The sequence below is a fragment of the Seriola aureovittata genome, chromosome 15, assembly GCF_021018895.1.
Source record: "Seriola aureovittata isolate HTS-2021-v1 ecotype China chromosome 15, ASM2101889v1, whole genome shotgun sequence".
NCBI classification, from domain to species: domain Eukaryota; kingdom Metazoa; phylum Chordata; class Actinopteri; order Carangiformes; family Carangidae; genus Seriola; species Seriola aureovittata.
In genome coordinates this window covers 16756347-16774155 of record NC_079378.1, presented here as the reverse complement: position 1 = coordinate 16774155, position 17809 = coordinate 16756347, and the positions used below count along the sequence as shown (strand labels likewise).

Genomic DNA, 17809 nt, shown 5'->3' with positions numbered 1-17809 from the left:
CAAGGTCTTCAGTCAATCTGTAACTTATTAAGTTGTATTCACAATTGCCAAACAAGAGATGCAAACTCATGAAAACATGGAAATTGTCTATCATTTTTGTGAAACCTACTGTCTATTTTACCGCATCAAAGAGTTACTTCTTTCTACTATTTAATGCCAGAAAATAGTTATCAGGGAATGTTTAGCCAACTTTACTTGATGCATGGCAAAGTGATGGTGGTTGCTGTGAAGATTCATAGTTTGAAAAGTGTTGCAATAAATCTGTCAAGATGTGTAGGATGTGGAGACATCTTCTATAACACCATGGTGTTGGATCTGGATCAGGTTTTCTTAATGGACCTCTCTGTATTTGTAAACTGGTCAGAATTGTCTCTGCTGCTGAGAAAAAAACCTGTCTAGAGGAGATTTTAAATACCAGAACCATGAAATTTTCAAATGTGTCAGTGTTGTATTTGCCTGTGAATATCCACAGGGAAACCAACTTTTCCAACAAGCGTAGACTTATGTGACTGTGGACTTCCGGACAGCGCAGGAAGACCCTCTAGTAAAGCAGTGAAGAGTCCAGGCTCTGTGTCCTCTTCACACATATTGGGGAACCTTTGAACCACTCCCCCGCTACCGAGGATCCCTCCTGGCTGCAACTGACCGACTATGGCAACGTCTCCCGTCAAAGACTTCCTGGTTACACATTTAATGCCAGAAAAATGCTATGAGGAGTTTTTCGTCAACTTTCACTTGCACGGTGAGCTGCTTCTAATGTGGGAGAGGGCGGGAGAAATGTTTGCGAGAAATCTTCGCAGATTTGCGTTGACGTGGGCGTGGAAGATGTTTTCCCGTCTCCCACTTATGCAATACTGCAAACTTAATTTTATATACCAAAACTTTGATATAATGGTATGCACATGGGATATTATACTATATATTCTGTTTTACAAAAATTTCTGTTTCACGGTTTAGGCACAGAAGTGGTCTTTCACTATGTTATTCAGCAATAGGCGTTGGCCTAGTACTGCAGATGTTACACATCTGTTGTGGTTTGATTGTGTTAACATTTTTCATGTATGCCATAGTGCCGTGCCTAAAGTTTGTACTGAACAAAACTGCCGTATTTTGGATCATACTGGAAACATTCCTGGGTAAGATTTCTCCTCAGCCCAAACCTCTATCTGATTTAATCATGTGAAGCAGCAGGACATTAACAACCAACTGATAACACTGTTCACTCCTGATATACTCACATGGGGGATTTTTAAAGAAGACTACAAGAAAGAAATGTTATATATCCCCTACTTTCATCACTCATATTATTTCATGAACAATATAGTGATTCATTAACCTTTATTGATTGGATATTGTCAACACAAGGATCAACTTAGGATGACATGACATGACAACCAAACCACAGTATTAAAAAGTTGTTTATGCAGAGGCACAGATATTTCCACTTGTTCATGGGAAATGCAAAGAAATTTAATCTGGTAATTTATAAGTTATTTTACCATATTATGTGTTTTGGATCAGTTATAAATAAGAAGCTAGTGTTGGTTTTAGTCTTACTGGCAGTTGCTCAGCCTCAGATTCACAGACATGATAACTAATTCATTCTTCATGTAAATAACAGTGTTTTATTGATTGGTGTTATTCATAGTTTACATATTGATGCTAACCTCCTCCGTGTGTGCTGTCTCCCTGCAGCACAGTTACCTCAGCTGCTGAAGATACTGTGGAGAGGAAGTGCAGACGGTCTGAGTCTGACCTCTGTCCTGCTGCAACTGTATGCTTTCTCATGTCCTGTCGTGTACGCCGTGGCCAACAGCTTCCCACTCTTGTATGTATTCGATGAGCGGGTTTTAAATAGGTCAAAGACAGTGTCATACACTCAGTAGTTAATTGCACTGTTTTACTTTTTCCATGGGTTTGTTTTGGTGATCGTGATTCACAGTAGCTGAGCTATTTGGTACTTGTTCATCTCTCATCAACAAGGGGTTTTTGTCCTCAGGGCAGCAGCTGATTGACTTTCTTCTATTACACCATTCTGCGTTCCTAGTAAGCCGGAAACCACCAATGTTAATGTCATGTTTGCTCATGCTTTATGCATGTGTGACTCAGTGGCTGCAGAAGTGAGAAATTTACACAAGCTCCTGGGTAGCAATCCAGTCTGTAAATGTAAAAGATTTATATTTGATTCTTCAGCACAGGGTTCAAGACAATGGAACCATTGTTGTCCATTCACTGCATTCAATTTCTGAGTATTTTTCTGTTTTGCAGCTGACTGTATGTTTCTCTTATCATACATGTGCACTTATGTGTGTTTTACTTGAACTTCCCCACAGTGCCTGGGCTGAGAGGCTCTTCACGTTGGCGCAGACAGTGACAATTATGTTCCTCATCCTTCATCATCGTGTTGATGCTCTCACAGGTTAACACACATATCTGCAAATTTTCCAAATGCACATTTTAAATAATATTGACAGGATACAGCTGGATACAACTGGTGTACATACACACACACACACACATATATATATATATATATATATATATATATATATAGTCAACAAAGCACATGCAGACCAAAACCAACAGTGCGTTAGTCCATCTCTCAACTTCCTTGTTGCTCTCAGCCGCAAGCCTAATTGTTCCTACTGAAGAGGTAAAGGTGTTAATAGCTCATTAATATATGCTTTGAATTAAAAAAAAAAGGCTAAAACTAATTTACTGACACAGCTGTACACTTTAGTTTTTAGCAAACATGACTCAATTATGTGTAAAGAGCACATTTGTTTTGATGGATTAACACAGAATTTGGTGCTCACAGTAGCAGGAGGGTGTGTGTGGGACTGACTCAGATCAGTTTTCATTATTATTTTTGTGCATTTATCAGACTGTATATTTCATCTGTCAGTGAATCAGTTAGGTCAACATTTGTTGTTTTTAAATGTCCTCTATGAAGATCCCTGGCCAACGGGAAGAAAAATACTTCCCTTGATGTTTTCTTATGTCGAGGGTGGTCTCAGATAACAGGTTCAGATAACTAATGCGTTTTGGCAACAGTTATAATTTGCCACTTATTATTGAGCACCTGATGTACCAGACTTGTTTTCATCTAACTGCTTGCACTGACAAATGTTTTCTCTGTGCAAAGACCTTTTGGTGCATGGTAGTACTGTAATTCAATTTAGGAAGCGTAAAGGATTAAACTAGTTTATGATAAATTACATTTAGAAAAAGTTACCACATGCTAAAAGCTGTTTTGTTAAAATTCTTTACAAAGCACAGATGAAAAACATATTTAATAATGAAAAAAAAAAATCAGATTGTGGCAATATTCATGACTTGTTCTGCACAGATTTGTGAGACATTTTAAGGAATTAAGGAATAATCATGTGGATCAAACATTACAGACCTTATAGTTTACATGCACCCACCATACAAGGTCTAAGGATAATTTACCACCTTTGTGTATTTTCAACATTCAACTGAGTAATTTGGAATGGCCAAGAATATCCTGATATCCTGCATGAATCATATTATTTCTGAGAAATTGAAAAGAAAAATCCTGGATGTGGACAATTCAGACGTGTAAAAGGATTCTGATGGAAAGCTTGTGTGTGTCCTACTGTCATCCAGTCAATGACTGTGGAGAATGTTTTATCAGATAACAGCAGAGTTTCATGTGACAGACATTGACACAGCTCTACTGCTGTATGTTTGGTCGGTGCTCTCCAGCAGCGCCACCCTGTGGCGTTCGTTACCACCCGCCTCATAAAACTTTATCAGTGAACTTTTGTTGGAAGTGAAATTACACGACTCCTCTGAAAGCATGTTGATAGATTGCTCTTTCCATTTAGATGGATATTTAATCATCAGTGTTTACATTTCTGTTAACAAATGTTTTAGTGTTTCTTTTGTTTTCTTTAGTTTCTTTTGTCTTATTCATCTCTTATCCTGTTTCATGTTCATGTGGTAGGAATGCTGTTCCTGGCGGCGTACAGTGGTGTAATGTTCCTGCTGGGCTCCTACGCAGCTGCAGCAGTTGTCTCAGTGATGCAGGCCTCCAGTTTGGCAGCTTTAATTGCAAGCAAGGTAGCAGCTCAGTGGCTCATACTAACTGTGCAGCTCCATTTCTGAGCTGTTCTGTCATTAATAAGACCTGAGAGCTTGAACCATGAAGTAACTATGCAAATTTATCAGAAGAGTGTGAATGTATTTGTTGGATTTGTTGTTTTCAGGTTTTCCAGGCTGGAACTAACTACCGTAACGGCCACACAGGCCAACTGTCCACTCTGTCTGTGTTACTGACGTGGGCAGGGTCTCTGGGTGTTGTCTTTGTTTCTCTACAGGTCAGGAATCATACACAAACATAAACACAGCTGCACAACTGCATATTTTACACAACTCTAACCTGTAGTTGTTTGCCTTTACTAACTGAGATTGTGTCAAACTTTGTGCACAGGAGACAGGAAGCTCACTGTCTACTCTGTCACACATACTGTCAGCCTGTCTCAGCTGTGTCCTCGTGGCCCAGGTCCTCTGCTGCAGGAGCAGCACCAGCACTAAAAAGAACGAGTAGAGGTGGAAAACGGAGACAACAACACTCACATCTTATGCAAGAACAAGAAATGGTTTGTGATTCTTTGCCAGAGAGCGCTGAAGTAACAGCAAGTGTTAACAGTGATTTTATGTACTAACATGTCTGTGTATTACACTCAGATCTACTTTAAATCACGTTATGAGCTTTGTATCTGTGTAAATGAGAACTCCGACCCTCATGCAGTTTCATAGGTTTATGAATTTTCTTATTTCAACTTTTTTTGTTTTTGTTTTGTTTCAAAGTTTTTCAAATTTCTGCAGTTTTTTTTATTATTGCAAATGGTAGCCATGTAGTGATTTTAATAATTACTTCACTCTCAGGGGAAACAGGATGTGACTGTCAAAATAAATGGGGGGTACAATCATGCAGCAACTTAAAAACATAATAAAACCAAACAACACATGAGACTTTTTAACATTAGTTTTCCAGGTTCACTGAGCATGACTACCCACTACCCGCCATCCTCTTTCTTACTCACAGACATTTATGAGCAGTACAGCTTTGTAATGTCTGCTACTGAGCAGCTCAGTGGAGCAGCTGGAGGTTAAGTTTATGTTTGATGGTATTTTTAGGGATGAGTGCTCTGCTCAGATTTTTCCTTCCGTGTGAGATTGAACTCTATGAACCTTGAAGTCACAATGAGGGTAATTAAGAGAAAGCTTTGTGAAAGAATAGTATAATAGCTCTGATATATTGTGTCAAAGCTGATGATTACAATAATACTTTTTACCTATGTACAGGACTTTCTTCTAAAGCACCAGTTTTGGATGTAAGAACCCTTTCATGAATGAAGCCCCTGGACTGGCCTCTGAGCTTCAAGTATTTCCAGCCACTGTGAACAAACTGTCGAGTGTTGCTCAGTAACCAAGTCGCCAAGACACACTCAAGTGACGTTGGCTTCGCATGTGCCACAATGACACATTAACCTTGTTTGTTTTGCCCGATACAACAACACATGTAGTGTTTTATATTCATATTTTATGGATGGATTTTCTGACTTAAACATCTATTGAACTGTACTGTGAACTAAATTTAAAGATGCTGTGAATTACTGTCTCTGAACCTTTAATAATAAAATAAACTGTTGCCACAGATTCCAGGTGTTTGTAAGCATGCAGAATTAACAGAAGTGTCACCTTCAGTCACCTTTATCTCAGGTCAGGAAAATGTGTTTGTTATCTGGGTTTACACAAAATTCTCCTCCTCCTAGGTTTCTATTATGTTATTATGTGTCACACAGTTGACTTTCTGAATGACGCTCTTAGCTATCCAAAGCACAGCAACTCCCAGTTTAGCACAGAACATGCTCCAAGCATTTAAAAAAAATCTAACTATATATTTTTGGTTCATGCAAGTTAATTAATAGAGGACAGTCAGTCTCTTTTTAGGTATTACTCAAAATACAAGTAAAAATAAAGGTTAACTATGAATTGTGCTGAATAATGAAATGTTGCTGATTAACAAATGTTAGCATACACAAACATGGAAAACCTTTACTTGGTTAACACACATGTTATCCTGCTGGTACAGCAGCTAATACATAAGCATTTATCTCAAAGCACCATGGCGACTAACAGCCTCTCAGAGCTGCTAATGTTCTTGTTTCATGTTTGGTCAGTGCTCTCTGATCAGTAGTCCTGTTACCTACTCTAACTACCCTATTTTTACCTTCTCTGTTTCCAGAGTAGTTAGTCCCTTTCCAATTATTCTGTATATGCTAAACACAATCTGTCAGTCAGAATGATGAACTTAACATTGTGTCACATGATAAATGCATAATGTGTGTGAAAGCACAGAGTGCTGCACTTTCTGTTCTCTAATTGCATCAGCTGGAGGGGAAATTCATTGGTTAATTTTGATGGTAGTGGTGGGAAAGTTAATCTAATCCTTAGAAATCTGATGAACCTCAAGTAACCCACTGCTCAGCTGTATATAGTACAAGTATAATTAAAATAGTGCAAAGAACTATTAGTACAGGCTTAGTATAACATGATAGAACATTAGCCTTTTATTTTCAGCCCATGCAAAACAAGGCAAGTAACACCACAATGTCCATCACCACAAAGCCTGATCATTTATTTGCTCTCCATGTCCATTACACAGAAATATTGTCTGCCCATTATAGGAAATACATTTTGTTACACATTCAAGAAACATTATCAAGATGCTGCATGTAACACACATCCTGCTCAACTCGGAGGACATCTGTCCACGTGTTTAATGATGCAGTACATAAGTGATCAGATAATTTACACTGGACCCATCAGCAACAGAGTCGAGCAATTTCCAAACAAGAGTACCAAAACCATATTCAGCATTTTTTCATCCATTTGACATCATCATCATCATCAGTCCTCCCCTATTTTAGATTTTCTAATATCTCAAGACCCTTAATGATATAAACTGACCAGTAATTAGTTTCCATTCCATTCACACAACAAATTACCTTAACAAAAATACCTTCACCATAATGGCATGGCTAAGTTAGTAGGCAGCATACCATGTTAAGAATTAGGCAGAATTGTTGATGTCTTTCACCCTTTAATAAAATCAGACTGAGGAGTCTTCCTGGCCAGTAATTGGCTAGAAAGGCCAATTACTGCTTAAAACAAAAAAAAAAATAGTGTTTTTTCTTTGAAGGAGTCACCAGCTAGTTTAGTTTTGTGATTTTAGTACTTTTTGGTGTCTGAACCACCAAACATTGTTCAGCTGGATTGGTGTGAACTAAAAAAAACGGCACAACATTTGGCACAAAATTTGTTTGACAGGAAACATTTCTGGTCAGGATTTCTTGAGCTATTATTTCAAAGACAAATTTAATAGTCCAATAATGTGGTCTAGGAAAAACTATTATAGTCTGATTTACCTTATTCATTATAGTTGTCCTGTCAGTGTATGAAATCTACTGATGAAATACTTCAGTAGCGTCCTTGTTTATTTGGATTAAATTTACAGGATAAATCCAGACATACGAAAACCCCATAACGAACCATATATAGTGTTTATAATACATATACAGTGTTGTTACATTGAGAAGACAAAGTTACTTGACAAGAATAAAAATGCCAACCCTTGCTGTAGGAACATTCTTTATATAAGAAGACCAAAGCTTTAACTTAATGATACAAAATAAACTCAGATAACATTAGTTTCCTCTCTTCTGTTACCTAAATTGGGTTGACAGATGTGTCCTACTAGCTACAGTGCATTTATTACTGTATGTGTCATGACAATCACATTGTGCTGCCATGTCAAATTGTGTCCAGCCACCATTGCAATCACTAATAACTAATAACGTGTTATTAAATTCTTGACACTTTGCAAAGAATTGTTCACATCATGAAAAAAGCACCCAGTCTGACTCACACATTATGGAGCAGTTTGTGTTACCAACAGTGTCCACTCATGGCAATCTGACTAGTGGGCTAAACGGTACAGGCCTCACAGAACGGGTCAGTAACTGCGCACTGGTGCAATGAAAGACCGTGAGCTGCTGGAGTCAGGCGAACTTCTCAAACTGTGAGGAAAAATGGACTCTTAACTGTGGCTGTAAACCTGTGCTGCCATGTTATGCTCATGCTGACCTGGAGGATGTGCATTTACTGTATGTGCATGATGTTAATGCTAACTTATCCAACACAGAAGAAAAGTGAATAATCTGGTGAAGACCATGTCTTCATTTATGTCAATACCTGCATATTTTAAGAGCATCAATGATAAGTCATTGCAGTATTTGACAAAGTAATCCTCTGTCTTGAACGAACGTGTTGTGTCTTAGCTGCTCTGTGAGTTACAGAGTGGAGTGTTTTTAGGAGGAGGCTCTGGGTGTAAGGTCAGGTGCCAGAAGAGGGTGAGCACCCCCTCCGTTCCTGTCTCCAAAACATTCCTAAAGCTGACTTTTGTCTTACATAACAGAATTTATGGTATATTTTAACTTCATATAGAATGACCATGTTTGGACATAAATGTTGGCTCTGTGCCACTATAGGTTATTAGGAATTAGCTATGTCATGAATATGTAACTAGAGGATTCCCAGCCTATAAATTGTTTGGTTTTCGGGAAAAACGGGGGAAGATCCTTTTTGGCTTTGGGTCCTCTCACAGGCAGTTTTGATGCTTGTCAAACGATGCTGTGCCTTTTTGTAATAAACTTTTTTATATATAACTGAGCCAGTGTCTGCGGAGATTCCTTCATCATCATCACATCATCGCTATGGAAGACACCACAAAAGTACTTCAGTACTTCAAAGGCCATAACACACAGACATATGATTAATAATGTGTGTCAATTCTAATGAACAAACTGTTTGAAAGTATGTATGACTGGTGGCAGTGTCATACACATTTACGTCACAGTAGTATCCCATAAATCAGAATTTTATTTTTGATAAATGATTAAGGCAAACCATTTTATAACTAGCAAATCACAATGTAATTTAGCTGCAGATTTATTTATTTTAAAAATACATTTCCTAACTGATGGAAATTCTTAATTGAATGTTTTGTTGATCTTGAGAGAGGATCTAGCAACCCTTGACAGTGACCTAAAAAGCACCTTAAAAGTAATTTTATTTGTGGAATAGAAAGCAAGTTTGTTGAAATACATACTGTAAGCGTTTAGATTTTTTAACAGTAAATGAATCAGTGAATTTGAAAATTTTTGCAACAGGAAAAACTTGTCACACAGCACTGACAAGCTGCTCCTGGTATGACCCTGAAGGTCAAACACAGTGTGTTTAAATACAGCTGAGTAAGAGAAAAGTAATTAGTATGATAACGCCTTGTAGAACAGAGATAATGAACTAACATACCTCGACTTAAAGTCAACTAATTTAGTTTCTTTTATTTCTAACAGTTCCCATAGTTAATTGTTTAACAGTAATGTATGATATAAAAAGAAACAGACATTATGTAGCAACTCAAAAGAGATTCAGTAGTTAAGAGAACTTCATTTAAAAATGTTGAACATACCTAAAAATGTGTAAGGTAGTCTAGTGTAGCCTCTAAGGTACAAACGAAACCTCTCAGGGATTCTGGTTAAGGTGAGGTGCATCCTCTAGGAGTTGTAAAATGCCATTTTATGACGGTTTTACAGTTTTACCTATTTACACCAAATAAAAGATTGAAACTCAAGGCTTTATTTTATTGACATTTCTCCAAATGCCAAGTTTGGTATCTGTTGAAACTTCAGGATCGCCACTTGAACTTAAAATAAAGTTCTGCGGGTTTGAACAAATTTTATTTGTTTTACAAGAGTTTGTACTAGGGATCAACCAATTATTGGCCTGGCCGATTATCGGCGGTAAAATCAGCATTTTCCGATAATTTGTATTGTTTATTTCATTCTTTTTTTTTAAACCCATAACCGATCACTGGTCACTAACTACTCTTACTGAAAACACATTTTACTACAGTAAAAGGGGGGAAGGGGGAAACATCTTATTTGGGGATAATAATAATATATAATAAAACTATATTAAAATAAAGAACATCTTTAGGCTGCCAGGTGAATCAGTTCACAGGTGACTGCACTGAAATCAACCAATTAATTCCAGTCAGACTCTTTGCAGTCTGCATACATCTGATAATTACTTATATACACTCAGTTGTCAGTTTATTAGGAACATTTACCTAAAACTGAGCAATACAGCAGTCCTGCAGTAAATCCTCCTTCATGAAGGTTATCATGTTCAGTTTGTAATAAATTGTTTTAGACCGTCTTTGATTCAACTGTATGATCATTATGGAGGATGTAGTGTGTGTAGCTGTATTACATTATACAGAGGTGTTTCTGTTATTAAGCCTACTTTCACTGATATAAATAGGGTGGACAACATACTAGAAACACCTGGACAACACAGTGAGTGTCCTTATACAGCAGTAGTTTTGTGTTGGCGTATCGGTTCCAAATATTATTTATCGGTCTCCTTGATTACCAATAATCGGTATCGGCCCTGAAAAAAAAATCAGTTGATCCCTAGTTTGTACTGATGGGCTCACCAGTGGGTCACTGATCAGCAGGTCCTCTTTGACTTTAGCAACACTTGTTAACTTGAAGGCAAAGTTGCTTACAGGAAATCTCTCACCCACAGAATCCTTCATTCTGTTGCTATGTTATAGTCTGCATCACTTCCTTCCAATACAAGGCCGATGTATGTCTTTTGTGTTACTGCCACATTTTCATCAGTGCTTCTTTCCTACGCTTGTCTGATGAGATTTTATCCCCATGCCAAAATATCTTGTTTCCCTTTGAATATACTGGTTTAGACTATTACCTATGTTAGTAGGTGAGGTCTATTGAGTAGATCATCATATCTGAGCACATACTGGTTGTTACCAAGACTAATCCAAGTGTGTTTATGACATCTGTTAGACAGAACTGTTCAGCGCTCTTGACTGCAGTTTTGACATTTTCACCCTGCTTCCTGATGCATTTTGACTGTACTAATCTGTTTTCTTATTGGAGTGTAAAATGTTACCTTTGCTCTTTAGCTTTCCCATGAAGAAAGGAGAGCAGCTCCTGGTTTTTCTTTTACCTCATAATAGTGAACTCATTAAATGAGGACTCATTTAACCTATGCACTCAGAGCTTAATGAGTTACCCATTTCCAGTCTCCTCGTCCCTGGTGTTATCTGTACTGCTGGTACAGTTTGCGCAGTTCATCCCAGAAGAACAAAGACAGAATGGTATGTGGACCGAGCCGGAAATAAGAGGCTCCCAAGCCTTTGTAAAGTCCTGTCAATCCCTCCTTCCTCAGCGTCTTGGAAAAGCAGTCAGTGAATCCTTTATAAAGCTGCCCCTTAAAGACAAGAAAATGACAGTCAGCTGAATGTCCCAGCTGGATGTGATGAGTGTTTGAGCTCCCCTTTGTGACCAGTTACTCCCTTCTACAGTGGGGCAAAAAAGTACTTAGTCACCCACCAATTGTGCAAGTTCTCCCACTTAAAAAGATGAGAGAGGCCTGTAATTTTCATCATAGGTACACTTCAACTATGAGAGACAGAATGGGGGGAAAGAATCCAGGAAATCACATTGTAGGATTTTTAATGAATTAATTGGTAAATTCCTCTGTAAAATAAGTATTTGGTCACCTACAAACAAGCAAGATTTCTGGCTCTTACAGACCTGTAACTTTTTCTTTAAGAGGCTCCTCTGTCGTCCACTCATTACCTGTATTAATGGCACCTGTTTGAACTGGTTATCAGTATAAAAGACCTGTCCACAACCTCAAACAGTCATACTCCAAACTCCACTATGGCCAAGACCAAAGAGCTGTCAAAGGACACCAGAAACAAAATTGTAGACCTGCACCAGACTGGGAAGACTGAATCTGCAATAGGTAAGTAGCTTGGTGTGAAGAAATCAACTGTGGGATAAATTATTAGAAAATGGAAGACATACAAGACCACTGATAATCTCCCTCGATCTGGGGCTCCACGCAAGATCTCACCCCGTGGGGTCAAAATGATCACAAGAACAGTGAGCAAAAATCCCAGAACCACACGGGGGGACCCAGTGAATGACCTGCAGAGAGCTGGGACCAAAGTAACAAAGGCTACTATCAGTAACACACTATGCTGCCAGGGACTCAAATCCTGCAGTGCCAGATGTGTCCCCCTGCTTAAGCCAGTACATGTTCAGGCCCGTCTGAAGTTTGCTAGAGAGCATTTGGATGATCGAGAAGAGGATTGGGAGACTGTCATATGGTCAGATGAAACTAAAATAGAACTTTTTGGTAAAAACTAAACTTGTCGTGTTTGGAGGAGAAAGAATGTTGAGTTGCAGCCAAAGAACATCATACCTACTGTGAAGCATGGGGGTGGAAACATCATGCTTTGGGGCTGTTTTTCTGCCAGGACCAGGACGACTGATCCGTGTAAAGGAAAGAATGAATCGGGCCATGTATCGTGAGATTTTGAGTGAAAACCTCCTTCCATTAGCAAGGGCATAAAAGATGAAACGTGGCTGGGTCTTTCAGCATGACAATGATCCCAAACACACGGCCCAGGCAACGAAGGAGTGGCTTCGTAAGAAGCATTTCAAGGTCCTGGAGTGGCCTAGCCAGTCTCCAGATCTCAACCCCATAGAAAATCTTTGGAGGGAGTTGAAAGTCCGTGTTGCCCAGCGACAGCCCCAAAACATCACTGCTCTAGAGGAGATCTGCATGGAGGAATGGGCCAAAATACCAGCAACAGTGTGTGAACACCTTGTGAAGACTTACAGAAAACATTTGACCTCTGTCATTGCCAACAAAGGGTATATAACAAAGTATTGAGATGAACTTTTGTTATTGACCAAATACTTATTTTCCACCATAATTTGCAAATAAATTCTTGTGTGATGTGATTTTCTGGATTTTTTTTTTTTCTTCATTTTGTCTCTCATAGTTGACGTATACCTATGATGAAAATTACAGGCCTCATCTTTTTAAATGGGAGACCTTGCACAATTGGTGGCTGACTAAATACTTTTTTGCCCCACTGTATATCAGTTATAAACCAGTACTCCACCAATTTAGCACTGCACGTACATTAAACTGTTAGACTCACAGAGGACATGAAAAATATATAAAAATCGATGCAGCAGAACCATAGACATCATCACAGACTTTTATTCCAGGCATTTGTCTTCTCTGTCAAAATCTGATGCCTACATTATCCACAATGCAACTTGACCACCAAATATTTGATCAGAGATTCGGGTGTGTTGAAGTAGGAGCAGCTAAAGTAGCCTTGAGCTGCTAGTCTCAAGGCTACATTGTGCATTGGTACCAATCGATCACCTCCAGGGCTGAAAATGAAGCCAATGCGGAAGTGACAAACTGCAGTTCCTCAAGTGGCCACTTGAGACTGGCTGGAGTTATATAACTCACCCATTTACAATTTATGAAGTGTTAAGTCTCATAATTGAGGGCGTATCGCTTTGAGTGACAGGTGGGTGAGCCCCCCCTCCCACTTCTTTACCCATTTTTGGACTAGCCCGGGAGTTAGGCAGTCAGGTACGGCCAAGATGGCGACAGAGGAGAGGCTGACTCTGATCTTCAAAACCGCACTCCAGAAACCTATGGATGATGTCACCGAGGCTACGTCCATTATATACAGTCTATGGTTGGTACTAAAATATCTTACATAGGAAAGGCAGACCCTAGCAGTTACAATGAAATGGGCCGTATAGAGGCAATAACAGAATACTGCATAAGTAAGTTGAATGGCTATTGCTGAAAAAATGAAAAAAAAAAAAGCCATGCATGGATGTTATGAAAATCTTAGGAATCATAACTTCAACATATTAGTCTGTCTCCTAACCTTGCCCAACTGGTCCACAGGCTGGTTGTAGAGCCGTGTGCTCACCACATCAAAAGGTGTCATGGCCAACACCACAACCACACTGCTGATCATGCCAGCACTCAGAGGCACCAACCAGCTGTCCTTCGCGAAAACCTTGGAGAAATAACATTACAATATTATTAGGCAACAACCTCAAACAGGAGGACTGGGAACACACCTTCAGGTAACAGTATGATGCAAGTGAGAAATGACAGGACATAGCACACCCCTCACACCAGATGCTAGACCAGTATATGATCATCAGGGTACGACCATGTGTGCAGGCACTTCTAATTTGAACTGGTCATGATCTCCCACATTCAGCTGAATGGAAGAATGGCTCTATTTTTAGTGGCTATATTGCACACAAACACACACACACACACACACACACACGCACACTCCAGTAGCTACAGTCTACGGCTACAGTTTTACAACACAAGATAATACAAAAGAAAAGTTTAGTTTGAACAGAAGAGGAACTTTGTGTTGTGCCTTTTAAGAATCTTCATACAACAACGAAACAACAAAGAGACCCAGCACCAGTTGAATGTGTTTTACCTCTTTGGAGGTCTTTGACTTGCAGCTAGCTAGCTAGCTCATGCTGCAATGAACACCCCCCCTGCATCCTCACTCAAAACAGCTCAAAGGAAGTCTGGGAAAATAATTAAGTAGTGCAAGTAAACTGCACACGGTGTTTACGATTCAGTCCTGCAGAATGGTCAAATCAATACAACACTGTTGATCAATGTGGTCCTGGCATATAGTATAAAATACCTTTTTTTTAAGTAGAGCTGGATCAGCAGCCACTTGCTCCCAGTGAACTGGTGCACTAGTTGTGTAAGCCTCATGTTTTCAGGCGGGTGGGGGCAATGAAAGGTGTCCAATTTCTATTCCAGAAGAGTGCAATGCTGAGCTCTTTGTCAGTGCCACAATGACTGCTTTTGTAATCTGTACACAGCTACAGACCACAATTTGTCTCTTCTCAAGCCCTTGCCTCTGAGTTTAGGGCTGTAACTATTGATTATTCTATGATCAGTGAATCTACTAATTATTTCCTCAGTTAACTCTTAAACAGAGAGATTTTAGGCCAGTCTAGACTAGATAACATCTGCAAACAGTGAAAAATGCCAGGAGCCAAATGTGATGACTTCAAACTGTTTGTTTAATCCGACCAACAGATAACAGATTCAGTTTACTATCATATAAGACAAAAGCGGATTTTAGAAGCTATAACCTGCTTATTTTTTGGCCTTTTTGCTTTGAATGTAATTATAATCATAATGACTTTATCTAAGTTAAGCAATGAGTTACGTCAACATCCCCCCAAAACAGTTGTTTATTCTTGAACATTGAACTCATACCAAAGACATGCACCCATGGCGTAGTCACCATTCCTCCAGTCAGCCTGTTCCTAATCATCACCACTGAATTTAGATGACTTCTATGTCAAGATGACCTCAGCAAGCCATTTTCTAACCTGTAGGTCAATCACAAGCTCCTTGGAGGAGGAGAAGGTGGAGAGCTGAGCAGCTGACCCCACGCTGACCCTCGGTACAGCAGCGCTGGAGCCCCTCCACAGTCCCAGAATGCCATGCTCCCTGTAGATGGCTGCCAGAGCGTGGATCATCCCCTGACAGGAAGAGGAGGCACACATGAGCAAAGTGAAGATGCCTGTCACTCATAATAAAGACCTCCAGTCTTGGTTATTGTGTTACCTGGTGTTTATACTGATGTCCAACCGCAATAGAGGACGTAGACTGACTCTGCAGATGAGTCTTGACCTGTCAGTGGAGACAATTTGTTTTTACTTCTCTCCACAGTTGACAGCTCACCTTGAAGTGTCACACCTAAAGTAACAATGCAAAAAAAATGAAGTCAACCCTGCTCAGCTTAAGAAAAAATCTGCTACTGACCAAGTATACAGGGCTGCCCATCACGGCCCCCACCACTCCAGCCACAGCCCCTGCTAACGTGGTTTTTAGCGCGCTGACCCTTCCATTGGTGTGGATGTAACCAGAGGACTCAATGATGGCGTACGAGCCGAGTCTGACTCCATTCATAAAAAACTGATAAACCAGCCCGGGCGCCAGTCCTTTCTGTAAGCCTGCCAGTCCGTCCACTTTACCGATGGTGTAAAAAGCGTGGAACACGTTGCGATAATAAACCTGGTAAGTGCCCCTGCTCTGGAGCTCTCCCTGCAGCTGCATTCGCGTTTTGACAACCTCCAGCGGGTTGGTGAACAGACACGCTCCGCACGCCGCCACTCCGCTCAGCACGAAATCCATCGCGACCGTCCGGCGGGAGGACAGATGCGGAGGTTCAGTTCTGCGGCCGCTCCGATCTGTCCTTCATGTCAGCGGCTTTCGGCTCAGCAGTGTTTCCTCCTCCCACTTACTGTGCACCACACACACACACACACACACACACACACACACACACACACACACACACACACACACACACACACAGAGCTAGCTACATCAGTGCGCAGACATGGGAGCACTTCACGACCTCCTCGTAAACTCGTAAACTCGAGAAACGACTTGATGAAAGTGACTCGTCTGTTAATCGCCACTAATTGTGATGTCTTATCCAATGAAATCAATACTGAAACATTTACAGGCTCGGAATTAGTCCTTCTCATGTACATATTTTATTATTATATGTAACAAATTTGGTTGGTATTATTTTCCATTGTGTCATTACAAGGATTTTTTCCTTTCTTTTGTTTGCTATGGCTTTATTTTGTCAAAGAGTTTCAGTTTCAATTCCCCAGTTTCAATTCCCTTTCCTTGAAAAAAATTTCCATCTTCATGTTTGCAAGTATTTTTCTAATATTACAATAATATAATATTTTGACTGAAAAAAACCTGACAAAGAGACAAACACTTCATATATTGCAATCCACAACAGCAAAAGAACATAGACTACATGAGGTGCAGACCACATTAGGTGATCTAGTTTATTACTAACATGGGGGAACATTATGATTATGTGTTTTCATCATGTACTGATTTCCTCATTAGTTATGGTTGGAAGTACATTTTGATAGGAAAACATCTGGTTGGAAATGTTTACCGATGTGTAAGAGTCAATAATACTTTGGCAGGGACATTTGTTTCGGCTGAGTCATGTCAACCTGTAAAGATTGAGTGTGTTGATGTTAATGTGGCATGACCAATATTGACCAATATTGACTTATTTATTTCTAATTTTATTAATTTTTTTCTTAATTAACTACCTCACATACAAACTTGAATTCATAGTACATGCATAGCACCTGCAATCATACTCAGACTCACACACACACCCAAACAAACCGACACACAATCTTTTCTTCTGACCCAACCACAGACACATCAATTTAAATTCATATTACACTGTACTTTCCTATCGTCATACACACATGCAAGCACACACACCTTCACACAACTGCAGGGTGGTCCTGCACTGACCTGTCCCCTGCTGGGGCCTCTGCTCACATTGCTGGGGGGCCAGGTGGGGGATCATGTCACTTGCCTTGTGCAGTGGCCTGGTTTGCCGACACGCACACACGCGCACACATGCGCGCACGCACACACACACACACACACACACACACACACACACACACACATCAGTATATCAGCTTCATAGTATTGTCCATATGCTCGCCTATTGTTGATCTTATATGTTAGCACTTGTCCTCTGTGTCACCTTATGTGTATGTTTGTTTGCTTGTTTTTTTTTGTCACACTATTTCACTACTATGTTATCTGTTAGCATCTGTCATCTTATATTTGTCCCTTTTTGTCATTTCACCAATAAACCATAATTACCGCCTGGCGGTTGTCTGCCTTCACCACACAGACTAGTTTCAGGTTACATCCCCAGAATCAATCATAC

The 17809-nt window shown here is 39.8% G+C and overlaps 2 protein-coding genes across 3 annotated transcripts; one reads left to right on the top strand and one right to left on the bottom strand.

Annotated features, from left to right (window-relative positions):
• The first annotated feature begins 533 nt into the window (after positions 1–533).
• LOC130181960 (mannose-P-dolichol utilization defect 1 protein-like) lies at positions 534–5688 on the top strand. Of its 2 annotated transcripts, XM_056396446.1 has the most exons (8): positions 536–742; positions 1071–1136; positions 1696–1828; positions 2334–2419; positions 3971–4086; positions 4233–4343; positions 4457–4625; positions 5335–5688. In XM_056396446.1, exons 1-7 carry the CDS (start codon positions 652–654, stop codon positions 4571–4573), a joined length of 720 nt encoding a protein of 239 aa, XP_056252421.1. In that variant the 5' UTR covers positions 536–651; the 3' UTR covers positions 4574–4625; positions 5335–5688. The 2 variants fall into 2 exon arrangements, with proteins under 2 accessions (XP_056252422.1, XP_056252421.1); XM_056396447.1 differs by lacking the exon at positions 1071–1136 and having other exon boundaries at positions 534–742.
• Positions 5689–6579: 891 nt separating this feature from the next.
• slc25a35 (solute carrier family 25 member 35) lies at positions 6580–16337 on the bottom strand. The gene is made up of 5 exons (XM_056397822.1): positions 15838–16337; positions 15640–15705; positions 15402–15554; positions 13901–14035; positions 6580–11394 (listed from the first exon to the last, which is right to left on the bottom strand). Exons 1-5 carry the CDS (start codon positions 16207–16209, stop codon positions 11224–11226), a joined length of 897 nt encoding a protein of 298 aa, XP_056253797.1. The 5' UTR covers positions 16210–16337; the 3' UTR covers positions 6580–11223.
• Between the last annotated feature and the right edge of the window lie 1472 nt (positions 16338–17809).